The sequence below is a fragment of the Heptranchias perlo genome, chromosome 12 (assembly GCF_035084215.1).
Source record: "Heptranchias perlo isolate sHepPer1 chromosome 12, sHepPer1.hap1, whole genome shotgun sequence".
Classification (NCBI taxonomy): Eukaryota; Metazoa; Chordata; class Chondrichthyes; order Hexanchiformes; family Hexanchidae; genus Heptranchias; species Heptranchias perlo.
The window spans coordinates 55,964,110-55,976,751 of NC_090336.1; the positions used below are offsets into that span (position 1 = coordinate 55,964,110).

General features: G+C 46.6%; 2 protein-coding genes across 2 annotated transcripts in view; one reads left to right on the forward strand and one right to left on the reverse strand.

Annotated features, from left to right (window-relative positions):
- The window catches only part of shank2b (SH3 and multiple ankyrin repeat domains 2b), a 680,429-nt gene that overhangs the window by 113,004 nt on the left and 554,783 nt on the right, over positions 1–12,642 (reverse strand). The window lies entirely within an intron of this gene.
- Positions 654–7,216, forward strand: LOC137327744 (34 kDa spicule matrix protein-like). The gene is made up of 2 exons (XM_067993548.1): positions 654–738; positions 6,665–7,216. Exons 1-2 carry the CDS (start codon positions 731–733, stop codon positions 7,080–7,082), a joined length of 426 nt encoding a protein of 141 aa, XP_067849649.1. The 5' UTR covers positions 654–730; the 3' UTR covers positions 7,083–7,216.

Consider the following 12,642-nt stretch of genomic DNA (forward strand, 5'->3'; position numbering starts at 1 on the left):
TGTATAGGTTTAGGAATAGATTTTGAGAGGAGCTGCGACACCAGCAGATTCTTGCACATAGCCAGCACAGATCAGGAAATCGCGGGCAGTGTACCCACCACTTCCCAACATGGTGGGGGGGGGGGGTGTGGGCGTGAGGAAGACGATCATGGCAGCAGTGTGGAGACTTGCAAAATTTACCCTTAATGCCTGTGCAGCAGGGTAACCACAATGAATTGCCATCTCATGCAGTCCAAGGCAAATTGTAAAAGGATGGAAGAGAAAAAAAAACGTGGAATTTTGAGGTAAATTTTATGTTTTGGCATTCTCTGGCATAAAGCTTCGCATGAGGGGAGTGCAATGCTCCCTCAGTACTACAATAAAGGATGAGCCTGGACTATGTGCTCAAGGCGTTAATTAGGGCTTGAACCCCATGATCTCCAAGGTGAGAGTGCAACTACAGAGTTCAAGCTCACACTTAATGGATGGAAAATCGCAGGTGCACACTGGGAGTGTGGAGTCAGCCCTCAAATCTCAGAATTGTTTCAACTATGTGCTTCTGTTTTTTCAGATATTGCCAAGAATGGCAAAGAGAATACATATAATTACAGCTGAAAACTTTCACCCTTCCTGCTGGGGTTTGATTGAAAAATGTTTTCACAGCCAGGGAACAATCAAGGCACTACGTCAAGCAGCCATTAATACACATGTATGATGGTTGGTTCTTCGAGGCAGATTTGTCTCCTGAGGCATGAAAAGGTGATTTATTCAGCAAGAGGGCCACTTGAACACATTTAATCAACACTACCACCTCAGCAATGCAGCATCAAATAAACCCAGCGTTTAAGTCTATCAGCACCAAATCAGTATGTAAAAGACCGGTCCCGTCCAGTCAAGCAGTGAATCAATAGGACTTCTGTTCATCTTTGGTCATAGCTGTTTAACAGGATGTTGCTAAGGGCTTTGAGTCCAGAGGCTGAAGATTTTAGTGCATTCTGAAGATACAATGGAGAGTTACTAAACATTTTAGTGTGAGCAGGATGGCAGCCAGATCAGCACCCACAAATGGTGGGGAAAGAACTGCCATTTGATGTGAGGAATACAGAACTTTTCATTTACATTCCGCCCCCTCTCGCTCCACCCTCCCCCCCCCCCCCCCCACAATCTTATCCTTGCCGAATGGTTGCATTCTCTGACAGCTCAAAGGATGGGCAGATGGGTTGCAAACTCCCACATGTCTGCAAATGCCAATATTTCTTTCTAAGCCTGGGGATGATGAGAGAGAGAGAGAGAGAGAGAGAGAGAGGAGAGAGAGAGAGAGAGGATGATGATGATGATGATGATGATGATGATGATAGTGAGGGGCAGGGAGAAAAAAGGGGAGAGAAAGAAGAGACAGAGGGAGAAGAGACGAGACAAAAAGCATGGGTAAAGAAGGAAAAGAACATTGCACTCCTACAGCACCTCTCACATCCTCAAGATGTCCCAAGGCCCTTCACAACCAACAAATCACTTTTGAAGCATCATTAGTGTTGTAATGTAGGCAAATACAGCAGAAAGAGAGACAAAGGAGAGATGGAGAGAGAGGAACGAGACAGGAGAATGAGTCGGGAGAGGAGCGCGAAGAGAGAATGAGGAAGGAGAGGGGAAAGAGATTGTAGTCAGTTTTTCAACTTTAATGCAAGGCTATGGTTGATTCTTAATGCTGTCTGAAGTCACATAGCAGGCTGCTATCATACAGAAGGCCAATGAGCACCTTCTCAGAGTGACTGGAGCTGAAAACTCAATGCGGCTTGGGTAGTCTAATCTAAGGGCAATTTTATTTTAAATGGGAAATTCGGGGACATGCTGCAAAACGTTTTCCAACCATTTAAATTACTCTGATAAGGCCGAGTAACATTATTAGTCAATACGCATGTGATCGCTGCATTTATCTCATTTAAACTGGTCAAATCAGTGAGACATGTGCTAATTATGCTCGCAGTAGACCAATGTGCCAGGTGATGACCTGAACAGAGATCCTTTCAAGGTCAAATTATAGGAGGAAGATTCGACTTAATTGACTAATGTTTAACAGTTCACATTATTTTTGTCAAAGGCTGCATTTTCCTCTAGCCACTTAAAATATTGCAATCTGTGACGACAAGTAATTGGCCCACTTTGACCTCACAGCAAAAACTATACAACAACAACAACTTGCATTTATATAGCACCTTTAATGTAGTAAAATGTCCCAAGGCACTTCACAGGAGCGCATTAAACAAAATTTGACACCGAGCCACGTAAGGAGATATTGGGACAGGTGACCAAAAGCTTGGTCAAGGAAGTAAGTTTTTAAGGAGCGTCTTAAAAGTGGAGAGAGAGGTGGAGAGGCGGAGAGGTTTAGGGAGGGAATTCCAGAGCTTGGGGCATACCAGAACGAAACTGCCGTAGGACCTCACCATACCCAACTTTGCCGTACCAAAATCCCAAAATTTTTGGGACTTCCCGACCCCCACTGATTTGCATCTTTGCAGGCAACAATTGGCTGGTCTTTACTGTGATGCTGCTTGCGTGGCTGCGTTTAACTAATTACATAGAAATTAGAACATAGAAACGGGCCTGCTCTGTTTCTGTATCACTTCATTTCCTTTTCCTTCGACCACCTATCTAACCTATTCTTAAATGTTGCTATGGGGAGTTGACTGCTATTTTGAGGCCTGAGGTGAGGGGGGGGGGTCAGGGGAAGAGGTGGGGGAGGGGAGCAGTGGTGGTTTCTACGTCAGACCACAGTTGTCGGGATTTGGATATCCAGGGACGGAAGAGGCCCAGGTCAGTGTAAATTTAAAATAGTTTCTAAAAGGGTTATAACAGGTGCTCCTCTGGGCCCCACAAGGAAGCCTTGTACCTCCCCTTCCCCATGCTTGCCCCATGATCGTAATTCTCCTCCCCGAGCCCGCCGATGTACTTACCTATTTATCGGGGACCATTCCTCCGGGTCCCCTACATCGGTCTACAAGCCGCTCCTTTTTAGCAGCGAGGCAGCTGCTTCCTGTCCGTTTTGGTCGGGAAATTGGCAAGGGGCACACGAATGAGGCCCAGCTGTTAAAATCAGCCAAAAATCCCTGATACCACTCCGGGATGGGCCAGCCGCGCTCTAGGCCGCATCCCTGCCTTGAGTAAAAATTCACCCCACGGTCTCTGTTACAATCACTAAATCAGGTATTTGAATTTCCTGCATATCCTGGGACTTCTCTCAATTTCACTCCCTGATTGGTGCGCAAAGATTGTGCACTCCACAGTTAAATGAACTGTCTGACCAAAATTCTATAGGTTATGGAACAGTTCCTGCAGATTGGAGGGTGGCAAATGTAACCCCACTATTTAAAAAAGGAGGGAGAGAGAAAACAGGGAACTACAGCCCGATGAGCCTGACATCAGTAGCAGGGAAAATGTTACGAGTCTATTATAAAGGATGTGATAACAGGACACTTAGAAAATATCAACAGGATTAGACAAAGTCAACATGGATTTATGAAAGGGAAATCGTGTTTGACAAACCTACTGGAGTTTTTTTGGGGATATAAATGGTAGAATAGATAAGGGAGAACCAGTGGATGTGGTTTATTTGGATTTTCAGAAGGCCTTTGATAAAGTCCCACATAAGAGGTTAGTGTACAATATTAAAGCACATGGGATTGGGGGTAATATACTGGCATGGATTGAAAATTGGTTAACAGACAGGAAAGAGAGTTGGAATAAATGGGTCTTTTTCGGGGTGACAGGCAGTGACTAGTGGGGTACCACAGGGATCAGTGCTTGGGCCCCAGCTATTCACAATATAAATCAATGATTTGGATGAGGGAACCAAATGTAATATTTCCAAGTTTGCTGATGACACAAAACTAGGTGGGATCGTAAGTTGTGAGAATGCAAAGAGGCTTCAAGACGATTTAGATATGTTGAGTTAGTGGGCAAATACATGGTAGATGCAACATAATGTGGATAAATGTGAAGTTATCCACTTCGGAAGGAAAAGCAGAAAGGCAGAGTATTATTTAAATGGTGATAGATTGGGGAATGTTGATGTACAAAGGGACCTGGGTGTCCTTGTACACCAGTCACTGAAAGCAAACATGCAGGTGCAGAAAGCAGTTAGGAAGGCAAATGGTATGTTGGCCTTCATTGCAAGAGGATTTGAGCACAGGAACAAGGATGTCTTACTGCAGTTATACAGGGCCTTGGTGAGACCACACCTGGAGTACTGTGTGCAGTTTTGGTCTCCTTACCTAAGAAAGGATATACTTGCCATAGAGGGAGTGCAGTGAAGGTTCCCCAGACTGATTCCTGGGATGGCAGGACTGTCATATGAGGAGAGATTGGGTCGACTCGGCCTGTACTCACTCGAGTTCAGAAGAACGAGAGGGGATTTCATTGAAACATTTAAAATTCTGACAGGGCTAGACAGACTGGATGCAGGGAGGATGTTTCCCCTGGCTGGGGGGTCTAGAACGAGGGGTCACAGTCTCAGGATACAGGGTAGGACATTTAGGACCGAGATGAGGAGAAATTTCTTCACTCAGAGGTTGGTGAACCTGTGGAATTCTCTACCACATAAGGCTGTGGAGGCCAAGTCACTGAATATATTTAAGAAGGAGATAAACAGATTTCTAGACACATAAAATCATAGAAAATTGGAGCAAGAGTAGGCCATTCGGCCCTTCGGGCCTGCTCCGCCATTCAAAATGATCATGGCTGATCGTCTAACTCAGTACCCTGTTCCCGCTTTTTCCCCATATCCCTCGATCCCTTTAGTATTAAGAAATATATCTATCTCCTTCTTGAATACATCTAATGACTTGGCCTCCACTGCCTTCTGTGGTAGAGAATTCCACAGGTTCACCACCCTGAGTGAAGAAATTTCTCCTCATCTCGGTTCTAAATGGCATACCCCGTATCCTGAGACTGTGACCCCCAGTTCTGGACTCCCCAGCCAGCGGGAACATCCTCCCTGCATCTAATCTGTCTAGTCCTGTTAGAATTTTATATGTTTCGATGAGATCACCTCTCATTCTTCCAAACTCGAGTGAATATAGGCCTAGTCGACCCAATCTCTCCTCATACGTCAGTCCTGCCATCCCAGGAATCAGTCTGGTAAACCTTCGTTGCACTCCCTCCATGGCAAGGACATCCTTCCTTTTAAGGAGAGCAAAACTGCACAATACAGAAGGCATCAAGGGGTATGGGGTGAGAGCAAAAATATGGTATTGAGAAAGAGGATCAGCCATGATCATATTGAATGGCAGAGCAGGCTTGAAGGGCCGAATGGACTACTCCTGCTCCTATTTTCTGTGTTTCTCTGTATCTGACATCTCTACCACTTAACTGCCACATCAGATGCTGGAGAAGCTTTAAAAGGTCATTGGTACAGGTGCGTTGTGATTGGCTTTTTTTGTTCCATTCCTGATAACTAAATCAGTAAGTGAACCATTTCATGTCCCTACGTTTCTACAATTTCATTGGCGGGTTGAAAGTAAGTAAGAAGAAACAGTCATTTCTCCCCTTTTTCCCTCCAAACAGGAAAATATAGTCCCTCATATCTTCAGCTAGTATCTTTACCTTTAATAGGTGATAACGGTTATTTTCCAGTAAGTTGTCTGATGTATGGTAGATCCCATATATGTGGGGCCTCAGAAAGTTCTACTCAATAAATTTGACATTAGGGAGAAGCGATTTCATTTCTTTCCACCGATGCCAAGCTTGCGTAGTCTACTTTGGGGGTTCAGGCACGGACTCCGAAACAAAATTCCAATGCTTCCCTGGCCGGCCTCCCATCTTCCACTCTCCATAAACTTGAGCTTATCCAAAACTCTGCTGCCCGTATCCTAACTCACACCAAATCCCACTCAACGATCACTCCTGTGCTCGCAGAACTACATTGGCTCCTGGTCCAGCAACGCCTCGATTTTAAAATTCTTATCCTTGTGTTCAAAATCCCTCCATGGCCTTGCCCCTCCCTACCTCTCTAACCTCCTCCAGCCCTACAACCCTCCGAGATCTCTACACTCCTCCAATTCTGGCCTCTTGCGCATCCCCGATTTCCTTCGCTCCACCACTGGTGGCCATGCCTTCAGCCGCCTAGACCCCAAAAGCTCTGGAATTGCCTCCCTAAACCTCTTCACCTCTACCTCTCTCTCCTTCTGAAGACACTCCTGAAAACCTACCTCTTTGACCAAGCTTTTAGTCACCTACCTTAAGATTTCTATGTGGTTTAGTGTCAAATTTTGTTTGATAACGCTCCGATGAAGTGCCTTGGGATGTTTTACTATGTTAAAGGCGCTATATAAATACAAGTTGTTGTTGTTGAAATGGAATGAAACTCCCTTTTTCAGGGAGTCTTACTCTGCTTCACTCCAGAGTTAGGCGAGGCTCTAATTTTTAATCAGAAACTGCTAGAAGCAAAAGAAAATATATTCCTCAGGTTAACTGAGTAAATGGTGCTGAGAAACTAAGTACACTTCAAATGCTCAGGCTGCACAATTCAAATTCGGCTTACAGTATCAAAGCTCTGGACAAAAATATTGACTCTAGGACAAGGGAGAGGCTGAGGCCTTCAAGTAAAAACTTTAATGAAGCAATTAAAAGACACAAAAGACAATTCAATGGATAAACGTAATCACCTCATTATGAATTGTATAATTTTTAGAATTGGAACCGAGGGCTACAGTGTCGGAGCCGAGCGTCCCGGCGTCGGAGCCGAGCGTCCCGGCGTCGGAGCCGAGCGTCACGGCGTCGGAGCCGAGCGTCACGGCGTTGGAACCGAGGGCTACGGCGTCGGAGCCGAGCGTCCCGGCGTCGGAGCCGAGCGTCACGGCGTCGGAGCCGAGCGTCCCGGCGTCGGAGCCGAGCGTCCCGGCGTCGGAGCCGAGCGTCACGGTGTTGGAACCGAGGGCTACGGTGTCGGAGCCGAGCGTCACGGTGTCGGAGCCGAGTGTCCCGGAGTCGGAGCCGAGCGTCACGGTGTTGGAACCGAGGGCTACGGTGTCGGAGCCGAGCGTCCCGGTGTCGGAGCCGAGTGTCCCGGTGTCGGAGATGAGCGTCACGTTGTTGGAGTTCAGGGCTAGTGTTGTTGCCCTGTTTCCGATGCACACTCCCTTTCAGTACAGCTCCCAGCTGAGAATGTGTGATTGGCACATTTTGCCTCATATCTCAGAGTGTGAACCATGTAACCCATAATATAAAAAGAAATATTGTAACTGGAGGTAGATTGGATAAAATGGTTTAATAAACTAAGACAATATTGATTGTAATTTAAAACAAGTTTTTATTCACCTTTATCGGTCAGTAGAAATTACACCTTATACATAAACAAACCTCACTTAAAGGGGAAGAAAAGTCTAAGGCAGAATATTTTTTGTTCAAACTATTTTTCCATTCTATATGTAAAAAGTAATGGACTCATCAGTATTTTACTTTCCCTTTTAGAACCATTAATTTTCTTACGGGCAGGGAGACCCTGGCTGTGGTCTACTTTGCTGCTCACCCTTAGTGATGTCACCGAGAGCTGTCACTGTTTGTCTTGCACCAACTCTACGGAAAACTCTATGGGAAGGGGAGAGGGTTTGACTTCCCTGAGCGCTCAGTGTGTTTATCCGGTGAATAATTGAGCCATACAGACTGGATAGCTCGCACGTTTGAACCCCAGGGTATGTTCGGTTAGCCAGACCAACAGTAGGGGCATTACGATTGATCTCACGGCCCTCTGAGTGGATTGGCCGGGGTTGCTGCTCCTGATTGCTATCTAGTGACTCCTGCTGGAAGTGCGCATTGCATGGATGTGTTGTGAATCCAGGAACGGCCACGGCTGTGCTGCACCCTGCAGTTCAGCAGCCTGCCGAGGCTTGACTCGGTGTCAAGGCTCGTATGTAAATAATGGCCATTTGGTACCAGAGGGCGAGTGAGGCCCATGGAACTGTCCCTTAGCAAGGAGCCTTCAGGAAAGTAAGGGAGGGAAGTAAAACTGCTGAGAGAAAAATGAAAGGAAAATGGAGACCATGACTTCAGACTGATGTCATGCTATGGAATTCATGGAAACCATGCTTACCCAATTGGTAGCATGCTTTCCAGGGGTTGGGCTGCTCAGGAATGGCTCCCAGGTCTGTCTGTAATTAATGGCCCCTGCTCTAGTACGTTCCCTGTTAGTAATATCACTGGAGCATCCCGGCAGTGAGTGGCAATGTCTCCATGGCAGTCATTCTTTTAAGTCAATCAAAATTCTCCCATGAAGCATGGTCGTACATTGAACAAAAAGTACTCCCCTAAGAATTTACATCCAACAACAACCACTTGCCTTTATGTAGCGCCTTTAACGTAGTAAAACGTCCCAAGGCACTTCACAGGAATGTTATCAAACAAAATTTGACACCGAGCCAAAGATGGAGCTATTAGGATGGGTGACTAAAAGCTTGGTCAAAGAGGTAGGTTTTAAGGAGCGTTTCAAAGAACAGTTATAATAGTGACATCTTCTATTGATTGTGAAAATGTAGCTGAAAGGCATTATCATCACTTTGGAGAGTTTTCAAACCAGTTCCATATGGAACAAACTAGCTCAGTCAGCCAACTTCAAATGAGCTGGCAGAGCACCTTCAAAAAGCTGAAAGCTAAAAAGCAGCCCTGAATGGAGGCCTTATGACACATCAAGACAAGGAGGTAGACTGAAAGTGCAGCAGGACACTGTTCTTTTTAACTTTTCAAAAAGGGTTCTTGTTTTGCAATGGGAACAAAAATCATTACATCCTGTAATCAATTAATAAAAAAAACTAACATATGAAAACATGATTTGTAGGAACAGGCATGGGAGTTGAATTTTGTGCTCAGGTGACTGTCTCTTGCAATCTATTATAGTCCTATTGATTAATAATCTTGGTTAGACTACAATTAGAGGTCTGGTCTCCATAATACAAAAAGGATATAGAGGCACTGGAGGAGGTGTAAAAATGATTTACAAGAATGAAAGCAGAACTGAGAGGTTATAACTGTCAGAAAAGACTGAACAGGCTGGGGCTCTTTTCTCTGAAAAAAAGGCTGAGGGGTGACCTGACAGAGGTCTTTAAGATTATGAAAGGGTTTGATAGGGTAGATGTGGAGAAGATGTTTCCACTCCTGGGGAGTCCAAAACTAGAGGTCATAAATATAAGATAGTCACCAATAAATCCAATAGGGAATTCAGGAGAAACATCGTTACCCAGAGAGTGGTTAGAATGTGGAACTCATTACCACAGGAGTAGTTGAGGCAACTAGCATTGATGCATTTAAGGGGAAGCTAGATAAACACACGAGGAAGAAAGGAATAGAAGGATATGGCGATAGGGTTAGATGAAGCAGGGTGGGAGGAGGCTCGTGTGGAGCATGAACACAGCAGAGACCAATTGGGCCAAATGGCCTGTTTCTGTGCTGAAAATTCTATTTAATTCTATGCAATTCTATGTAATTTCACTGTGCACATTTCCCCGTGGATATTGGCTGTTCTGATGCGAACAGTTTGGACTATCTCCTTGGTAAAGTAATAAAGGGACCGTAACCATGACAATGTAAACAGTTTTCAAAGTTAATGATTATAACCGGTGCTATAACTAACCCACAACACAACACCAATGACATTGGATACAGTTTTAACCATTTTTAAAAAATCTTTTAAAAGATTATAGGCTTTCACCTGGGTCCAGATTCAGGCCAGATTGATGGGATGGAGGTCTCTTTTGACTGTTGGCTATAAATGAGTTTCCTCAGCCTCGATCAGGCTCCTAGCCGGCATGGCCTACAACACAAAACTCAGAGAGGCCACCGGAAGGCTGGTGTGAGAGTAGGGAGTGTTTTCCTGAGGCCAGGGCACATTGTTGGAGCAGCATAGATGAAGCTTCACCCTGTATCAAATACCATGCTTACCTGACCCCGGGAGCTCTTGGTGCAGACATTAGATGCCTGAAATGGAAAGTATTCCATCTCCCATGCTAACAGCACGCTTGCTGATGAGCATAGCATTCACAGGAAAAGTAAAACCAAGATTATAGGCTCTTGTCTTGGACTTTAGACAGGCTTGCAGCGGCGATCTTGCAGTTGTCGACATTCACTATTTAGGCTCATGCATGTAAAGCAATCACTTAAGTGAGATAATGCAGGCGGCTGGTGGCCACCTTACCATACCTGAGCGTAAGTTATTGTCCCTATCAGAGGAAGAGAGACATTTAGGGAAAGGTGGAAGGAACCTAAGATAATGTAAATGTGAACATTTGAAAAGTACTGTTTTTTTGTAGTTTACTTACACATTGGGGGTTAAATTGGATAACCTCCAAAACGGGCCCTGGGATCGTGATTAACACGCACCCATTGGTTGAGATGCAGGCAGCAATCATAACATTCGTGCTGCCTGATGATTTACATGATTGCTGCATGCAGCCAACGCTACCTGAGCTGTTGAGTGGCTGCAAGGACCAGCAGGGGCCTCGATATCGGGAGTGGTTAGCACCACTTAAAGGCAGACTGCACCTCTTAAAGGGGAGGTGCACTGTGGCTGCAGGGAGAGCTGGAATTCATTTGTCAACGGACTCTGTGCTACAGGAAAGTGAGGAATAGCTGCGCCTGCGAGACAGCATGCGCCAAGGTTCTCGGATGATGTGCTAGAGGCCTTGGAGCAAGAAGTGAACGCATGGAGGGGCATCCTTTATCCACAGGGGGGCAGGAGGCCCTCCAGACATATGCTGAAGAGGCAGTGGGAGGAAGTCACACACAAAGTAAATGCCAGGAACATTGCACTAGGCAAATGGATGCAGAGCAGGAAGAAGTTCAATGACTTGACATGAGCGGTCAAGGTGAGTGAGTTCAACTGTCAATTGGCATATCCTACCAACTGCATCACGAGCCTCATCCACTGCTCCACGCACTACACCCCCGTCACCCACCCACCAACAAACTCCTTCCATCAGTAACTCTTCAAATCAGATGCTGCATCTCACCCTCACACATTATCAATGTTGCAAGCCGCACACCCACAACTGACAGGTTACGCACACAAGCAACTATTCAACCATGACAGCCACATAACACAAACATCTTGCAGGAAACCCACTGGCTCACTTCCCTCTTTCTTGCAGGAGAAGGTGGTGCACAACAACAGGCAGCAGGAAAGACCTGGGGGAGGACAGGCACCCTACACATCCTCACCCCCATGGAGGAGACAGTGCTGTCGATCATTGGGCGGGCCGTCACTGCAGCCGTGGCCACTGGCGGTGCTGAAGGGATCGATGATGAGGGTCTGTGCATATCTAATCCTCCTTCTGGCTTCCCACTTCTCCCTCATCCCACAATCTTTTCTGACTCACGTACTGCAGATGGTGTAAACACACATGTCTTACTTTCTCTTCTCCCCTCACCACAACCCAACCAGTGTCCCTTTGCCATTTCAGATACCCAAGAACTAGAACCTGCACAGTTAGAGGAGGCAGAGGGCGATGACAGTGATGATGCAGACACACCATCACTCGATCTTACACTCGCAGCCACCAGCTCAGATATTGACACAGAGCGTACTATAGAGGCTAGGATGCAGATGGCCTTGGAGGACGACCCCGAGCAGCTCTCGGACGGGAGGGCCCGGCTTCAGACTGCACCATCTTGGCTTGGGCTGCAGCATTCTGGACTGGCTGGTTGACAGGCAACAGCAAGGGCACTGGCAGAGTGGCAGGGGTGGGACACGTGGTGAGACACCAGGCACAACTGCGCAGGAGCCAGGGCGGGGGGAATGGATACCGCTGGTGCCAGCTCACTTTAGGGCGACATCGCACATTAGCTTAGCTGCAGAAGAGTCAGATGATGACTTCGATGAGCCAGGCTACTGAAGAAGGCTGATGGGCGTACACAACTAAATGCTTGGTGCACTGAAAAGTCTGCCAGAAAGCCTGCACACAATGTCAAGGGGCATGGAGGAGTCCAGCTCCAACTTGGCACAGAGCTTTGCGCAGAGCTTGGAGTCCATCCTTTCCCACATGGAACGGGTGGTCTCCTCCATCAGCACACCTATGGAACCCACCATGATGCAGCATCTGATGACTGATGTCACAGCTTCCATTGCAGCACAAACATTTGCCATCCAAGGTCTGACTGCTGTTTTGGAAGCTCAGATTGTTGCTATTGTGGTTCTGGTCTCCACAGTGGAACGGGGCTTCCAGGGCGTCACAGCAGTCCAGCAATCTGTTCTCCAGCAGATCACCAGGATTGCTGAGGTGCCTCCCCTGGAGAGTGGCAGTGGTGCCATGGAAGAGGAATCTGCTGTCCTCTCTCAGGTTGACAGCATTCCTGCTCCCACCCCTGCCACTCTGCCAGTGCCCTTGCTGTTGCCTGTCAACCAGCCAGTCCAGAATGCTGCAGCCCAAGCCAAGATGGTGAGTCTGAAGCTGGGCCCTCACAGCCCAGAGCTGCTCGAGGTCGTCCTCCAAGGCCATCTCTGCATGCTCCTCAATTGAAGGTCAGCAGCCTTCCACCTCCCATGCTCCAGCCACTGGGGAAGCACCTCGAAGGAGCACTAGGAAAGGTAAAAGCACACGGACAACAGGCACTAAGGGAATGCACAAGGGTGAATAGTCTCATGTTGTTTCAATCAATTTATAAATTTGGATTTGAATTTGTATT